A 19,018-nucleotide genomic window follows, 5' to 3' on the forward strand; every position below is an offset into this window, starting at 1 on the left:
TTCACACAACATAGGCATACTTACAATCACACCTAAAAAAACATTCTGATACTCCTCCTGAGTATGGGGATACCACATAAGTCACACTTTTTCACAATCAACCACATAGAGGGCCCAAAATCCAGGGAACACCTTCAGGCTTTTAAGAAGTATATAATATACATGTCTAATTTCCTAACTATCGATTACATTTTAGAGGCCCTGGAGCATCAGAACAGTGGAAACACCCGCAAAATGACCCCATTTTGCAAAGAAAACACCACAAAATATTTTCACACATAATGAGTGTTTTACATTTTTTGCCACAAGTTTTTTGGAAAATGCAAAAAACAATGACTTTTTTTGTACACAAAGTTGCCAATTATTAAGATGTTTCTAATACATATTATAGGTACACTTAGAAGTATACGCCCCCAAAAAATCAATTTTTTCTCCTGAATATCCCCAATCCTATAAGCAAAACAAGCCTAGCCTACTGCTATGTGACGGCCCTCAGAAATTCCATGTTATGAGTTCTTGTGGTTCTAGGAGTGCAATTGTCCACAGGGGATGGCTGGCATTGGTTTCTCACAGGAACGTAGTCAGCGGGTCATGCAGATGGGACAGTTCCAGTGGAAGGTGGAAGGCAGAGACGTGGTTATTAAAGAGGCAAATGATTGGCCCAGACGGCAGGCAGCACCGTGGTCAACAAAAAGGCCAAGGTCAGTACAGGCGGTAAGCAGAGGCAACACTGCTCTGGTGTGGTGGTAATCAGAAATGCTGTTGCTGGAGGCACTGGCTCTGACAACACTGTAGGGATGTACTAGAGCTCAGGGTCTGGTGGCAGTGGCACTGGCGTGGCAGCAATCAGGAACACTGTTGCTGGCTACACTGATCTGGCAACACTGTGATAACTGTGATGGGGATCAGGACATTGGCTGGCATGACTGCTTGCATGTGGAGCCTTGCATCCGCACCCTCACATATGTCAAACTGGGAGCAGCGGTAGTGTCGTTTTAGCTGCTGCATCTCAATAGACATTGATGGGACTTCATACACAGGGATGCAAGGAACACCTGTGCATTCCAATGCGGGTAAACATGGCTTTCGCACAGGGTATGCATCAATATGCCCCCTGTGAATGAGACCTTAAGGTAACACTGGGGTTGGTGTATCGTGGACACTTGGTGTATCGTGGACACTGTGACACTGTTCACACTGGGTCTATCAATGCATATCTACACAAGTATGGACAGTTGTTCCATGCATCCCTGTGCAGGCAGTCCCACTGATGTCGATTGGGATAGAGCAGCTGCAAGAACACAGCTGCTGTTCCCAATCTGACATTCACCCACAATGATGTTTGTCCTGCCTGGCAGTATATGTACTATGGCTGGGTAGGAAGTGTCAAGGAACTTTTTGTTATTTGAAATAACCATAGAATAAGCTGGAATTCCCCATTTTATACAAACTAGGAACATAATGTATTACTGTACATTTAGCATCATACCTTCACTTTCAGCACCGATGCAAACATCCTAGCATCTTCTGACACTCCTCCCAGGTAAAGCTTTTTTGAAAATTGTGGAGCATGGTCATTTTCATCCTGTATTTCTATGTACACTATAGCTGTGTTACCTAAGAATAAACAATAGGAAGAAATATGAGCTTTAATTAAAAGAGAAGTAATCATAAGTAGCGTCACAGCTATGTTATTAAATCGCTAACCTGCTCTCCATTCACACCTGAGACCTTGTAACACTAATGAGTCACATTACACCGGGGAGGGAAAATGGCTAACTGTGCCCAATTTGGACATTTTCATTTAGTGGTGTGCTCACTTTTGTTGCCAGCAGTTAAGACATTAATGGCTGTGTGTTGAGTTATTTTGAGGGGACAGCAAATTTACACTGTTATACAAGCTGTACACTCACTACTTTACATTGTAACAAAGTGTCATTTCTTCAGCCCCAGTTCACACTGGGGCGACCTGTCAGGCGACCTGGTCGCCTGACAGGTCGCTGTAGGTCGCCTTCCATAGAGAAGCTGCGGACCCGTTCTAATAGGAGCGACACAAGTCGCTCCGATTTAGAAAAAGGATCCGGAGCTTCTTTGGGGCGACCCAGAGCGACCTGCATAGACTTCAATGTTATGAAGTCCGTGCCGGCCGCTCCGAGGTCGCGGTGTGAGCAGTATGAGGTCACCCTGGCAAGAAGCGTCGCCCCAGTGTGAACGGGGCCTTAGTGTTGTCACGTGAAAAGATATAATAAAATATTTACAAAAATGTGAGGGGTGTACTCACTTTTGTGAGATTCTGTATGTATATATATATATATATATATATATAAATAAATGCATACATGTTGTAAAATCATATTTTCCCTTCTACTTGGATAACAAATGCATAGTACTGGGTATCTATACACAGGTAACTGTTAATGCCAGCTAGAAAGTAGCACTATTTAGCATTTGATAACTAGTGTGGTAATCTTTGTAAATTGACTTTTGTATACAAAATACCTAAAAAGTATTAATATCTATGTGATAAATGAAAATGGACAAATAGTGCACGATAATGAAAATATTACATTTGTTACACTTTAGTGAACTGACACAGTATAATAAAGTTATAAGACTTGTGGTATAATGATGATCCACCTTTCAAGATTACTCACCTAACCAACAATAAACCATTAATGTTCTGAAAAATGTGGTTCCCATTAGTCTGAACAGTTGGTGACTCTATGTCATTACAAAACTTGAGGGTGACTAAACTAAAGACCTTAATAAAATGCAAACTGCGGAAATTAAATTATTTTCCTTTAGGCTGTAAACAACCACTCTGCTTTTACTCAGTCTCCAAAACAAATATTCAAAGTCCATATTTCACCCTCAGCCTTTCCTTGTGCCTTGAGTGGGTGTATTTGTTTAATGTTCCAAGGATTTGCATTATTAAGAATTTATTTTGTGAATGGCTGTGAGCAATCTGCTGTGTGACACAATACTCCTCATAATACTCCTACACGACTTGGTAATCAGATTTCATTATATTTTAGTCTGCATTGTAAAGCAAATATGTAATATTAGTCCCTGTGTTTGTCTAAGCCCCAAGCATTCATGAAAAAAGAATAAATATTGCAATGTGTTTATTTTTATTTTAAAGGGAAATAAACCTAAACAAAATTGAGTTTTAAATAGGGTTGAGCGAACACCTAGATGTCCGTGTTCGACGGGTTCGGCCGAACTTTAAAAAAAAGTCCGGGTCCGTGTCCCGGACTTTTACCGAACTTTTCCCGGACACCGAACCCCATTGAAGTCAATGGGGACCCGAACTTTAAGGCACTAAAATGGCTCTAAAACACCAAAGGAAAGGGCTAGAGTGCTGCAAATGGCAGCAAAACGTAATTAAGAGCATGGCAAGTGCTCTGCAAACAAATGTGGATAGGGAAATAACTTAAAACAACAAAAAAAAACAGAAAAATAAAACAATGTTCTTCTTCATCTCTGAAGGACGAGGCCCATATGGAGTAGGAGGGAGGTTGAGGTGGTGGTGGATGTGGCGGTGACTAGACATATGCCGGTTTTCGGTAATTCGATATATCGCGGTATTGCATAGCCACGGTATTGTTATTGTGGCATTTTTAAAATACCGAGTTTCTCTGTCAAGTCTGCCTGACTTGTGAATTGATACATTTCAGTGAGCTGGATGACTCATTCACTCACTCAGCTAACACCTTTCAGCATTAAGTCTCCTAACTATAAACAAAAATGATTACATTTGTATCTTTTCCTTCCCTCTGCCAGGGAGAAAGGAAGTTTAACCTCTTAAAGACTGGATCTTTTTCTGACACTTGCAGCTTGCAAGTTAAAATCAGTTTTTTTTTTGCTAGAAAAGTACTTAGAACCCCCAAACATTTTATATATTTTTTTAGCAGAGACCCTACAGAATAAAATGGCGATTGTTGTAATATTTTATGTCACACTGTATTTGCGCAGCAGTCTTTCAAACGCAATGATTAGACTTTAATGAATAAAAAAAAAAAAAAAAACGTAACAGTAAAGTTATCCCAATTTTTTTTTTTTTTTTTACACAGAGAATCGTGAGAGAATCGTGATCTTTATTCCAAGCTAAAAAATCGTGATTCTCATTTTGGCCAGAATCGTGCAGCTCTAATAAATATATATATACACACACACACGCCTAGCAGCCCACATTACATTATTATATAGCCATCAAGCAGTGTCTGGCCTACCTGGTGATGACTGGTCCTGGCGCTCTGATCCGATGGCCTGGTCTTTAAAGGGGCAAATCCTTGCGATCCAGAAGTGGTTAAACCTGCAGGAGGACCGGTGTTTTTATCTATTAATGACTTTACTATTGCTTTAGGCCTGGTTCACATGTATGCGGGTTGGTGGTTCACATGTATGCGGGTTGGCGGTTCACATGTATGCGGGTTGGCGGCCCACATTTGCACAGGCATAGCAGCCCATTGATTTGAACGGGCTGCTATGCCCTCATTTTCCGCAGAAAAAAGGTGCATGCAGCATTTTTTTTAAATTCAGTGGCCTTGAAATCCATCCTGCTTTTGCACCATGCGACTAACCTGCAGTTCCTGCTCTGGCAAGCTTTCTGCATTTTTTGTATACGTGGGCACGGCATTTAAAAATAAACAGTTTGCGTGTGCAGCAACGGCAGGTAAGTCGCATGGTGCAAAAGAAGGATGGATTTCATGGCCACTGCATTTTTTTAAATTCTGCATGCACCTTTTTTCAGCTGAAAACGCAGGCATAGCAGCTCAAGCCCATTCACATCAATGGGCTGCTATGCCTGTGCAAATGTGGGCCCCCAACCCGCATACATGTGAACCAGGCCTAAAGCAATAGTAAAGTCATTAATAGATAAAAACACCGGTCCTCCTGCAGGTTTAACCAATTAATGACTTTACTATTGCTTTAGGCCTGGTTCACATGTATGCGGGTTGGGGGCCCACATTTGCACAGGCATAGCAGCCCATTGATGTGAATGGGCTTGAGCTGCTATGCCTGCGTTTTCAGCTGAAAAAAGGTGCATGCAGAATTTAAAAAAATGCAGTGGCCATGAAATCCATCCTTCTTTTGCACCATGCGACTTACCTGCCGTTGCTGCACACGCAAACTGTTTATTTTTAAATGCCGTGCCCACGTATACAAAAAATGCAGAAAGCTTGCCAGAGCAGGAACTGCAGGTTAGTCGCATGGTGCAAAAGCAGGATGGATTTCAAGGCCACTGAATTTTAAAAAAATGCTGCATGCACCTTTTTTCTGCGGAAAATGAGGGCATAGCAGCCCATTCAAATCAATGGGCTGCTATGCCTGTGCAAATGTGAACCACCAACCCGCATACATGTGAACCAGGCCTAAAGCAATAGTAAAGTAATTTATAAACAACACCTCCTTCAGGTTTAACCACTTCTTGACCACAAGGATTTGCCCTCTTAATGACCAGGCCATCGGATCGGAGCCGAGCGCCAGAACCAGTTATCACCAGTTAGGCCAGACACTGCTTGATGACCTATTTTAGGCCTGGTTCACAGAGTCTGTACTGACTGACTATATAATAATGTGCATAAGTGAACCAAAGCCCCTAAATTCAGCAATGAAATTGAAGTGAGGTGGAAATTTAATAATTTAAATTTAATAATAGAATACCGTGATAATACCGTATACCGTGGCAAAACCTTAATCAATTAATCGCAGCATGAAAATCTGATACCGTCACAAGCCTAGCGGTGACATAGGCGTGCGCACAGGGTGTGCTGGGTGTGCCTGGGCACACCCTAATCACCTAGGGCACATAGCATTGCCAGTGAGGAGATGGGAAAGATCTCCCTGGGACCTGCTCTGCTCTATTTCTCCTTGCCTACAGGTACATGGCCCCGATACATTACTCTCCCTGCTGGCAAACACATGCATGTGTATTTCAACTTTGGGGTGCACACCTTAATGCAATAGGCTGCGCACACCTATGGGCGGTGTAGGTGGAAGCGGCGGTGGAGGAGGACCAGGGCCGGATTAACAGCATCATGGGCTTGGTGCTGAGGATTTTGAAGGGCCTTAAGGGCCGTGCCTTGCCATGCACCCAGAGGAGGAAGGGTGCAGCCATGCATGCCTAATTCAACATGGGATGCTGTCTCTGAAGCCCATAAACACATCCATGCATCGCCAACTGTCCCTCCTTGTCCGGCCTTCACGCTGTGTGGGGAGGTTCTGAGGGTGCTGCCCGGGGAAGCGAGCATAGAAGCCAGACTTCTGTGTTTACAAGTGACAGAAGAGCGGTAACAGTGAATATGGCCAACCCGGGGCCTATATAAAAGGTAGGGGCCTGGAGCTGCAGCTCCAATAGCCCCTACATTAATCTGGCCCTGAGGAGGAGGACGAGGTAGCCAACACTGCTTCTTTTCAAAAATTTTAAATGAGGGTACACCCCAAAAGAGTGAGAAAGAGCAAAAATGGAACAATGGGTGGGTAAGGTCGGTATCCATTGCTATTCTGCATAAGGTACGGAAAAGTCCCGTGGGATCCATGCCTGGTTCATTTTAATGAACGTGAGCTTGTCCACATTGTCTCTGGACAGGCGGCTGCGCTTGTCTGTTATAACGCCCCCAGCCGTGCTAAATACCCGTTCAGATAATACACTGGCTGCAGGGCACGCCAGCACCTCCAAGGCGTAAAGGGCAAGCTCAAGCCATGTGCCCAATTTGGAGACCCAGAAGTTGAAGGGGGCAGACCCGTCATTCACTACATGTAGGCGTGTGCACACATACTGCTCCACCATGTTGGTAAAATGCTGCCTCCTGCTAAGACGTTCCATCTGAGCTGCTGGTGCTGCTGTTTGTTGTGGCGTGCTGACAAAGCTTTTCCACATTTCGGCCATGCTAACCCTGCCTTCTGAGGTGCTGGCGGTGCCCTGGTTGCGTTGGCGACCTCCTCCTCCTCCTCCTCTGCCTTGTGCTTCCACTGTGGCCCCGCTGTCAGATGGGAATGCCAGCAGCATGGCGTCTACCAGCGTGCGCTTGTACTCGCGCATCTTGCGATCGCGCTCCAGTGAGTGAATTAAGGACGGTACGTTGTCCTTGTAACGGGGATCCAGCAGCGTGGCCACCCAGTAATCAGCACAAGTTAGAATGTGGGCAACTCGGCGGTCGTTGTGGAGACACTGCAGCATGTAATCGCTCATGTGTGCCAGGCTGCCCAGAGGCAACGAAAGGCTGTCCTCTGTGGGAGGTGTATCGTCCGTGTCCTCTGTATCCCCCCAGCCACGCACCAGTGATGGCCATGAGCTGGCCTGGGTGCCACCCTGCTGTGAACATGGTTCCATCTCCTCCTCCAGCTCCTCCTCCTCCTCATCCTCCTCATCCTCCAGAACTGTGCCCCTGCTGGACAATTGCGTCCCTGGCGTTTGCGTGTGCAGGAACCCACCCTCGGAGCCCCTTGCGAATGACTGCCCTGAAAGCCTTGGAAATGTTACCTCTTCATCCTCCTCCTCCTCCTCATCCTGTGCCACATCCTCTTCCATCATCGCCCGAATTGTTTTTTCAAGGAGGCATGGAAGTGGGATAGTTAAGCTGAGAACGGCGTCATTGCCACTGGCCATGTTGGTGGAGTACTCAAAACAGCGCAACAAGGCACACAGGTCTCGCATGGAGGCCCAGTTAAATTAAATAGCGGAATAGAAAATATGATCCAAAAAAAGTGTATGTATATCACACGTACACAACCACACTAGGCCCCAATTACTATTGTTTGTACCCCTAAAAGGCTAGGAGTAGGGGGAGTATGGAACAGGCAGCACCCTCAAACCTTCAGAAGTATGAGATGAACCTCAACAACTTGGAAAGGTGGATCTCTCTCACACGTACCAACACAGACTATCCCCCAATTTAACTGATCCCCAGAGGTTTTTGATTAAATAGGGGAATAGAAAATATGATCCCAAAAAAGTGTATGTATATCACACGTACACAACCACACTAGGCCCCAATTACTATTGTTTGTACCCCTAAAAGGCTAGGAGTAGGGGGGAGTATGGAACAGGCAGCACCCTCAAACCTTCAGAAGTATGAGATGAACCCCAACAACTTGGAAAGGTGGATCTCTCTCACACGTACCAACACAGACTATCCCCCAATTTAACTGATCCCCAGAGGTTTTTGATTAAATAGCGGAATAGAAAATATGATCCCAAAAAAGTGTATGTATATCACACGTACACAACCACACTAGGCCCCAATTACTATTGTTTGTACCCCTAAAAGGCTAGGAGTAGGGGGAGTATGGAACAGGCAGCACCCTCAAACCTTCAGAAGTATGAGATGAACCCCAACAACTTGGAAAGGTGGATCTCTCTCACACGTACCAACACAGACTATCCCCCAATTTAACTGATCCCCAAAGGTTTTTGATTAAATAGCGGAATAGAAAATATGATCCCAAAAAAGTGTATGTATATCACACGTACACAACCACACTAGGCCCCAATTACTATTGTTTGTACCCCTAAAAGGCTAGGAGTAGGGGGAGTATGGAACAGGCAGCACCCTCAAACCTTCAGAAGTATGAGATGAACCCCAACAACTTGGAAAGGTGGATCTCTCTCACACGTACCAACACAGACTATCCCCCAATTTAACTGATCCCCAGAGGTTTTTGATTAAATAGCGGAATAGAAAATATGATCCCAAAAAAGTGTATGTATATCACACGTACACAACCACACTAGGCCCCAATTACTATTGTTTGTACCCCTAAAAGGCTAGGAGTAGGGGGAGTATGGAACAGGCAGCACCCTCAAACCTTCAGAAGTATGAGATGAACCCCAACAACTTGGAAAGGTGGATCTCTCTCACACGTACCAACACAGACTATCCCCCAATTTAACTGATCCCCAGAGGTTTTTGATTAAATAGCGGAATAGAAAATATGATCCCAAAAAAGTGTATGTATATCACACGTACACAACCACACTAGGCCCCAATTACTATTGTTTGTACCCCTAAAAGGCTAGGAGTAGGGGGAGTATGGAACAGGCAGCACCCTCAAACCTTCAGAAGTATGAGATGAACCCCAACAACTTGGAAAGGTGGATCTCTCTCACACGTACCAACACAGACTATCCCCCAATTTAACTGATCCCCAGAGGTTTTTGATTAAATAGCGGAATAGAAAATATGATCCCAAAAAAGTGTATGTATATCACACGTACACAACCACACTAGGCCCCAATTACTATTGTTTGTACCCCTAAAAGGCTAGGAGTAGGGGGAGTATGGAACAGGCAGCACCCTCAAACCTTCAGAAGTATGAGATGAACCTCAACAACTTGGAAAGGTGGATCTCTCTCACACGTACCAACACAGACTATCCCCCAATTTAACTGATCCCCAGAGGTTTTTGATTAAATAGGGGAATAGAAAATATGATCCCAAAAAAGTGTATGTATATCACACGTACACAACCACACTAGGCCCCAATTACTATTGTTTGTACCCCTAAAAGGCTAGGAGTAGGGGGGAGTATGGAACAGGCAGCACCCTCAAACCTTCAGAAGTATGAGATGAACCCCAACAACTTGGAAAGGTGGATCTCTCTCACACGTACCAACACAGACTATCCCCCAATTTAACTGATCCCCAAAGGTTTTTGATTAAATAGCGGAATAGAAAATATGATCCCAAAAAAGTGTATGTATATCACACGTACACAACCACACTAGGCCCCAATTACTATTGTTTGTACCCCTAAAAGGCTAGATGAGGAGTAGGGGGAGTATGGAACAGGCAGCACCCTCAAACCTTCAGTATGAGATTGTGTTCACTGTACCCCACAAAGATTGAGTTCACTGCACCCCACAATGATTGTGTTCACTGCACCCCACAAAGATTGTGTTCACTGCACCTCACAAAGATTGTGTTCACTGTACCCCCCAAAGATTGTGTTCACTGCACCCCACAAAGATTCTGTTCACTGTACCCCACAAAGATTGTGTTCACTGCACCCCAAAAAGATTGTGTTCACTGCACCCCAAAAAGGATGTTGTTCACTGCACCCCAAAAAGGATGTTGTTCACTCCACCCCAAAAAGATTGTGTTCACTGCACCCCACAAAGATTGTGTTCACTGCACCCCAAAAAGATTGTGTTCACTGCACCCCAAAAATGATTTTGTTCACTGCACCCCAAAAAGGATTTTGTTCACTGCACCCCAAAAAGGATGTTGTTCACTCCACCCCAAAAAGATTGTGTTCACTGCACCCCAAAAAGATTGTGTTCACTGCACCCCACAAAGGATTTTGTTCACTGCACCCCAAAAAGATTGTGTTCACTGCACCCCAAAAAGGATGTTGTTCACTGCACCCCAAAAAGGATTTTGTTCACTGCACCCCAAAAAGATTGTGTTCACTGCACCCCACAAAGGATTTTGTTCACTGCACCCCACAAAGATTGTGTTCACTGCACACCAAAAAGGATTGTGTTCACTGCACCCCAAAAAGATTTTGTTCACTGCACCCCAAAAAGATTGTGTTCACTGCAGCCCAAAAAGATTGTGTTCACTGCAGCCCAAAAAGATTGTGTTCACTGCAGCCCAAAAAGATTGTGTTCACTGCAGCCCAAAAAGATTGTGTTCACTGCAGCTCACACACAGAAAAATGGATGTGGATCACTGACACCTGCCTATCTCCAATCCCACACCACACAGCAATATCGATTGTAGTTTGTAGAACACAGTTTCCCTAAAATTCAGCAGACTCTGTCCCTAACAGGATTGAGAAGAGATCGTAGATCAGGATTGAGTGCAGATTCACCCCACCCCCCACACAGCAATATCGATTGTAGTTTGTAGAACACAGTTTCCCTAAAATTCAGCAGACTCTGTCCCTAACAGGATTGAGAAGAGATCGTAGATCAGGATTGAGTGCAGATTCACCCCACCCCCCACACAGCAATATCGATTGTAGTTTGTAGAACACAGTTTCCCTAAAATTCAGCAGACTCTGTCCCTAACAGGATTGAGAAGAGATCGTAGATCAGGATTGAGTGCAGATTCACCCCACCCCCCACACAGCAATATCGATTGTAGTTTGTAGAAGACACTGACCCTATATAATTCAGCAGACTCTATCCCTAAAATGCCTACAACTCGCCCTGCCTAAACACTCCGACCTGTCCCTCAATTCTATCCGGACACAAATGGTTTTTTCCTGCCTATCTTTCCCTAATCAGCAGCCAGCACGTTGATGTGTGCTCTCTGTCCCTGAATCTAAGCAGCATAATGACGCCGCTGCGGCTGCCTCGAACTTATAAAGACTTGGTCACATGCTTCAGACGGCCAATCACAGCTACTGAGACATTTGCAGGCATGGCTGGGATGGCTTAAGGCACACCAGTTAAACGATTGTTGATTGGCTGTTGAAAGCCCGCCATGAAAAGAGCGCCAAAGCATGCAAAACCCGGAAATAAAACGACCGAACACGGATTTTTACCCGAACATACAGTAAAGTGTCCGTGTCCGTGTTCGGGTACAAAAAATCCAATTATTCGGTACGAACACGAATAATACAGTCCGTGTTCGCTCAACACTAGTTTTAAATGTTTTAGCCAATGTAAATTCTAAAACATGGTTATATATGTACTTCAGGATTATTTTTGTTTATATAAAACATGAATCAAAGTGGACCTGTTACTCAGATATAATTATGTACATAAACATACTGTACGTATTTAATAATATATATTGAAAAATCTTCAGATTTTTAATTCAATATTTAAAGCATAACTCCACTTTTGTTGAGAAAAAAACATTATCCTCTGGGTGATCTATGTACATTACAAGGATTTTAATAAACTTTAACTTTAAAAAACTTTGTTACCTTTTGTTATTCTGAAGAAATCACTATTTGATCCTCTGTGCTGATTGGGTCTAATGGGAGTGGTTTCATAATTATATATCAGCTGCTGCAGCTGCAGGGCTCTAATGAGGAAATCTGCTGGGCCTGCATTCATTTAGACATCTTCCTATTGGGAGTATCTCTCTCCAAAAATGACATTTTTGTTGCAGGGGATGCCAGAAATCTGACTTGTATCTTAGGCAGACTTCTGGGAAAATTGGTGAGCCAATCACACAAGCAGGAAATTATGTTTCTGGGGTGTGGTCAGTACACATTCTGCGTAAAGAACAGCTCCAGGTAGCCATATTGCATTGCATTTTCAGAAAATACAACAGCTGCAGATTGAAAAGAAAAGGTCATTTTTTAATAGCATTCAATTACAATATGATCTGTGTCATATTTGTATATGCTATATTGTTTTTTCTTTATTTGCAATTTTATTTTCCCCCCAAAAGTGGAGTTACCCTTTAAATGAGAGGCCACTTAAAAGAGAAGTATGGGTTTCATTCTTTTTGCATTATATTAATCCTGATGATCTGCTACTATGGAGAACTATTTTCTGCCCTCTAAAATGTTCATTAGTTCTTGTGAAATCAAAGAAAATATCTCTGGGAGGGGCTAAGGCAGGGGTCCTCAAACTACTGCCCTTCAGCTGTTGCGGAACTACACATCCCATGAGGCATTGTAAAACTCTGACATTCACAGACATGACTATGCATGATGGGAACTGTAGTTCCTGAACAACTGGAGGGCCATAGTTCAAAGACCCCTGGGCTAAGGTTTCTCATGCAGCATCATCCCAACCATGGAGTCTTCTTCCACCCCCTTCTGTATGACTGACATGGGCTCCTGGCTGTCAGCTTGCTCCAGAGGCAACAGTACTTCAGCTCTTCTCACACTCCCCTCCCTCCTCCCCCTCCCATCCAGGTTATTCTCTGAGTTTCTACACACACAGCCAACTCCTCTCACCCTCCTCCTCCCCCCTCTCACCCAGGATATTCTCTGTGTTTCTGCACACACACAGCCAGCTCTTCTCACACTCCTCCATCCTCCCCCTCCCATCCATGCTATTCTCTGAGTTTCTGCACACACAGCCAGCTCCTCTCACCCTCCTCCCGTCTCCTCCCCCTCCCATCCAGGCTATTCTCTGAGTTTCTACACACACAGCCAGCTCCACTCACCCACTCCCTCCTTCTTTCCCTCCCATTTAGGCTATTCTCTGAGTTTCTACACACACAGCCAGCTCCTCTCACCCTCCTCCCCCCCTCCTATCCAGGCTCTTCTCAGTCCCAGATTCACACACATGCAGCTGCTGTCTCCCCCCCCCCCTCCCGTCCAGGCCGAGCTCTCACTGTGTCAGTGACACAAAGAAGCAGAAGAACTTCTGATCTGCCCAACTTTCTGAGGAGTCTCACTGCAGAGTGAAGAGGAGAAGCCGCTGAAGAACATTTAATGATTCTCTTTTTCTACACTTAAGTCTGGAGTTGCAAATCTTACAGCTCAGCATACTGTTATTTGCCTCTGTTTCTTGTTAACAGTGTGATAATATGGAAACAGAGGCACATGGCAAGCATGCAGCTTATGGCTCTATGAGGAAAGCATGCACAGATGAGAGAGCTGAGGGAGGAGAGAAGGAGGGGGTGGATCACTGCAGATCTAACCACCCACTCAAAACTTTCAAACCTAAGGAGGACAATTACTCAGCCCTAACCAGAACTAGGAATGGGGATACAGCAAAAACTGAGCAGCAGAGGAAAGAAAGAAAAGCTATTCTGTGGTGAGAGTAGTTATTGCTATTTATTTGTGCTATCAAATACTTCTCCTTGCAATAGATATTGAAATATTGCCGAGCACCTAAAGTAAATTTACTGTGCCAGGTCAGCTCTATTGCGCAAAATCACGTACCTGTACATCATTTTGTGCAATAACCACTAGATCGCGCCATTGCACTGCCGGAGGTGCAATTGTGCCGTGATTGGCTAACAGGATTGTCAATCATGATGTCCACTGTCCACCCCCGACCATTCCCCAGAGAGGCAGAACAGCGATCTGCCTATGCAAACAAAGCAGATCGCCACTCTAACGGCAAAGAAGATGGAGATCTTGTGTTTCTGCTAAGTAGGAACACCGATCTCTGTCTTCATTCAGTCAGACCATCCCCCCTCCCCACAGTTAGCAAGCACCAGCTAGGAGCACACTTAACCCTTTGATTGCTCCTGATGTTATCTCCTTCCCTGCCAGTGTCATTAGGACAGTAACAGTGCTTATTTTTAGCACTGATTACTGTATTAGTGTCACTGGTCCCCAAAAAAGTGTCAAAAGTGTCAGTTAGGTGTCCAATTTGTCTGCCGCAATGTTACAGTCCCACTAAAAAATTGCTAATTGCCGCCATTACTAGTAAAAAAAAAAATAAAAATGCCATAAAAATATCCCATAGTTTGTAAACACAAAAACTTTTGCACAAACCAACCAATATACGCTTATTGGATTTTTTTTTTAACAAAAGTATGTAGCAAAATACATATCGGTCTAAATTGATGAAAAAATTTGATTTTTAAAATTTTTTTATTGAATATGTTTCATAGCAAAAAGTAAAAAGTATTGTTTTTTTTTTTCAAAATTGTTGCTCTTTTTTTTTATAGCACAAAAAATAAAAACCACAGAGGTGATCAAAAACCACTCAAAGAAAGCGCTATTTATGCGAAAAAAATACTTCAATTTAATTTGGATACAGCGTCGCACAACCACGCAATTGTCAGTTTAAATAACACAGTGCTGTATCGCAAAAAATGACCTGGTCATTAAGGGGATAAAACCTTCTGGGGCTGAAGTGGTTAAAGTCGATTTACATGCTCTAGTCTTTTTAAGTAAATATCTTCTTAGCAACTTGTTTAACGTTAAGTAGTACATAATTCCCTGCAATGCAAAGTGATGTGCTGCAGAACTCTACAGAGAGCTGAATTGACAGTCAGTAGTCATTCATTTAGGCTACATTCACACCTGAGCGTAGTGTTTTTCGCGCGTTTTTTACCGCGATTTTACCGTGATTTTTACCGCGATTTTACCGCAATTTTTACCGCGATTTACAAGCGTTTTTTGAGCAGGCGTTTTTTGATTGAATAGATACCAATTAAAAAAACGCCTGTAATCTGCCCAAAAAGAAGCTCATGTACTTTGTAGAAGCGTTGGGCGTTTTGTACACAGCGTCAAAACGCTCAAATGTGAACAGGGGCCATTGAAATGAATAGGATTTGTCTTGTTGGGCGTTTTGAGAGCTGATCCTAGAGCAGAAAAACTCCCCAAAAACGCCTAGATGTGAACGGAGCCTTAGTGTCAGAACTATTACCACCACTAAATGACAACTGTGGATCACAAGCTTCTTTGGTTGCTAGGATACAATCTGCTGCAGAGTGTCAATGGTTGCTAGGACAATTGCAGCCACACACTTACCAGCTATTCTAGTGCACCAAACAACCAATGGTGTTGTGCAAAAAAAAGATGTGGGATCCCCTCCAAAATCTATACTAGACTCTTATCTGAGCATGCAACTCCTCATGTTGATGGAGACGGGGACTATTCTCCACATCCCTGGCCTGGTGGAGGTGGGGAAGAAGATATTGTCCCCATCAACAGATTCTGTAACATTATTCAGCACAAAAAACAACCAAAATGTGTCTTTACTGTGAACTCCAATCCATTTAAAAAAATTGTAAGTTTCACCGAAACTTAAAACAACATTTCAACACAGTATAATCTTTATTTCAATCATTCCTATATGGTAGGTAAAGTTAAATGCTCTAAAACTATTGGGTGGCAGGCACTGACATTTTTATCAAAGAGCTGCACAAATTAATTTGCACAAAAAATTTAAAGCGTGAATAATGTGACCATAACCTAAAAGTTCCCTCAGCTTTCTTTAGGGTTAAAGCTACTCTTTAAGGCCACTTGACATGATAGTAAGTGCTAGGCCTACCCTAGCATGAAAAACTAGTAATAAAATAGTGCATTTGTTCCTTAGAACTCAATCTCTTTTAAGTCATTCTTTTTAAGAATAAGAAGCAGTTCATTGTCAGATAAAATGGCATGGCATATTATTTTAGCATTGCTTAATTTAGGAGTGATCATTCAATGTCACCTATCTTTAAAAAAGGCTGATCATTACATTGTCTTTGATCTCTGCAGTGCTACATTAATTCATTGTTATTTAACTCTACATTATTGCATCAATTCTGTGCCACCAAACAAGAGACTGGCAAGTTATCTTATTGAGGTACACTAATTTTAGCATAGCATGTAATTCTTCTTTGTTAATGACAATGATTCATGCTCCTCTAACAATGCCAATACACTTTAAGAAGATAAGTACAAATCAATTCACCTGGTAAACAACCAAGTATTTTTAAATGTATTACTGCTCTGTGCAATGAAGTGACACAGTATTGTAGAGGTGTAGATTAAAACTTTAACAGTTCACACCTAAACTTAAAATCTAGGTTATATACAAACCATTGATCCAGTCAGAAACCTGTTAGGGCTCATACACACTGGACGTTTTTACAGCTGCTGTTTTGGCATCAGGTGTTTTTTTCTGCAGCCAGTAAACTCTCCAGCATGTTCTCCTATGTGTCCATGCACACATAGGCTGTTATCAGCAGTTTCTGGCAGGGGCTTTTTCTGGTGGAAAAAAACCCCAGAACTAGTAGGTTTTGAGAGTTTTTTTTCAGCTGTAAAAACACTCTAACTCTGATAAAAGCTTGAAAACAAGTAAATATGGAGCCCTCAGATAGCAGATCTGAGCGCCAAGCAAAAAAGGGTTTTTTTACAGGTAAGGAATGTGCCACATCCCAAATATAGTGGAAAGATTGTTCAAATTGATCAGGCAAGGACTTTATAGGCACAATTTATTAAAAAAATCACAATTTATTAAGAAATTATTAAAATCAACAATATGGGTGCATATGCTTCATACAAAGAGGACAACAAATAACAGCAAATATGACAATATACACAGAATATATAGGTTTGTTATAAAGGTAATGTCCTACTACATCACAGAGTGGGCCTTGTGATCGGTGACAGGAAAGGTAACTGTCGTCCGTCAGGGTCCCATGATGTTACATTCGAGTGGTAGATGGTAGATGTTTACAATGCTCAACATGTTTCGCTTTTATGTAAAGCTTCATCGGGAGCTTAAATCATGTTTCTGTGTACTTGTTGTAATTCAGTGGGACAGGTTAATGAACCCACAACATAGAATTGACGAGGAAGGCGCTGAAATTGCAGGTGGAGTCCAGGTAAGTGATGATTATCTTTAAGGACCAGCTGGTTTATAGATCCAGCCGTATCTAAAGATTGTTCTTTAATCCACACATACACAATAGAGGCATAGGGGATATATAAGCAACCTTATTGAGATACACCGTTCAGGCTTGTAACAGGAACAGTCAATACATTGTGCAGAATCCCGGCCCGCACAGACACCTTCCTCGGATGGGGAACCACCACCATTATGGATCTATAAACCAGCTGGTCCTTAAAGTAGTCTTTTTCCCAAGAAAACACCTATAGATAATCATCACTTACCTGGACTCCACCTGCAATTTCAGCGCCTTCCTCGTCAATTCTATGTTGTGGGTTCATTAACCTGTCCCACTGAATTACAACTAGTACACAGAAACATGATTTAAGCTCCAGATGAAGCTTTATATAAAAGCGAAACATGTTGAAGATTGTAAATATCTACCATCTACCACTAGAATGTAACATCATGGGACCCTGACGGACGACAGTTACCTTTCCTGTCACCGATCACAAGGCCCACTCTGTGATGTAGTAGGACATTACCTTTATAACAAACCTTTATATTCTGTGTATATTGTCATATTTACTGTTATTTGTTGTCCTCTTTGTATGAGGCATATGCACCAATATTGTTGATTTTAATAATTTCTTAATAAATTGTGATTTTTTTAATAAATTGTGCCTATAAAGTCCTTGCCTAATCAATTTGAACAATCTTTCCAAAAGCTTGAAAACGCTGAAAAATGTGGCTATTCTTTATTTATCAACGTTTGTGAGCCATAAGCTTTTATGGGAGCATAGATTTGCTAAAAAAAAAATGCCAGAAAACGCTAAGAAACACATGCAAATAAATAATCATTCTTTATAAATTTAGGCCAAAATGTATTCTGCTACATTTCTTTGGTTAAAAAAAAAAAGTGCATACCATTTAGGCTGTGTGAAAGCTATAGGGTCTGAAAACTAAGGTTTATATATTTAAAATGTATCAACCCTGATGTACTTACTCTGATTTCTTCAGGCCCTAAATTTGCCAGGACACTACAAAGATCCCAAAAATTACCCATTTTTGTAAAGTAGACACTCCAAGGTATTTAGGTAGAAGCAATTTGAATGTTTTTAGGGTGTCATTTTTATCACTTTTTAAAAAAAATGTAAATAAAATGTAAAAAAAAAAATAAAAAGTAAGAAAGATTTTATTTTATTTCACAAAGTTGTAATTTTAACAAATTATTTCTCACACACAGCATGGGCATACTTACAATTACACCCCAAAACACAAGTTTCTATGGTATACCACATGTGTGAAAATTTGATGCTAAGATGCATAGAGGTGCCCAAAATTCAGGGCTAAGGATGGACCGTTCGGCCCGAGCATGAGTTCAGGCCGAACATTTGCCTGTTCGGTCGTTTGCCAAACACCCAAATTTGCAGGGTGTTCACCCGCACGAATACCCTGCAATGCTGCGCACTGATTGGGGAAAGTTTTTATGGTATGAGAGTCCTTCAGGTGCCTTTTGGCAAACTCTAGGTGGGCTGTCAATTGTCTTTTACTGAGGAGTGGCTTCCATCTGGCCCCTCTACCATACAGGCCTGAATGGTGGAGTGCTGCAGAAATGGTTGTTCTTCTGGAAGGTTCTCCTCTCTCCACAGAGAAACACTTGAGCTCTGTCAGAGTGACCAACTGGTTCTTGGTCACCTCCCTGACTAAGGCCCTTCTCCCTCAATCACTCAGTTTGGCTGATGGTTCCAAACTTCTTTCATTTATGGATGATGGAGGCCACTGTGCTCATTGGGACCTTCAATGCTGCAGAAATGT

At 42.6% G+C, this 19,018-nt stretch overlaps 1 protein-coding gene across 1 annotated transcript in view; it reads right to left on the minus strand.

Annotated features, from left to right (window-relative positions):
• The window catches only part of PCDH15 (protocadherin related 15), a 1,730,880-nt gene that overhangs the window by 206,865 nt on the left and 1,504,997 nt on the right, over positions 1-19,018 (minus strand). Inside the window, exon 27 of the mRNA XM_082269384.1 lies at positions 1,490-1,617. Within this exon, the coding sequence (XP_082125510.1) occupies positions 1,490-1,617 (128 nt within the window). The remainder of the gene's footprint in view (positions 1-1,489; positions 1,618-19,018) is intronic.

Source organism: Pelophylax lessonae (assembly GCF_965119305.1).
Source record: "Pelophylax lessonae genome assembly, chromosome: 9".
NCBI lineage: Eukaryota > Metazoa > Chordata > Amphibia > Anura > Ranidae > Pelophylax > Pelophylax lessonae.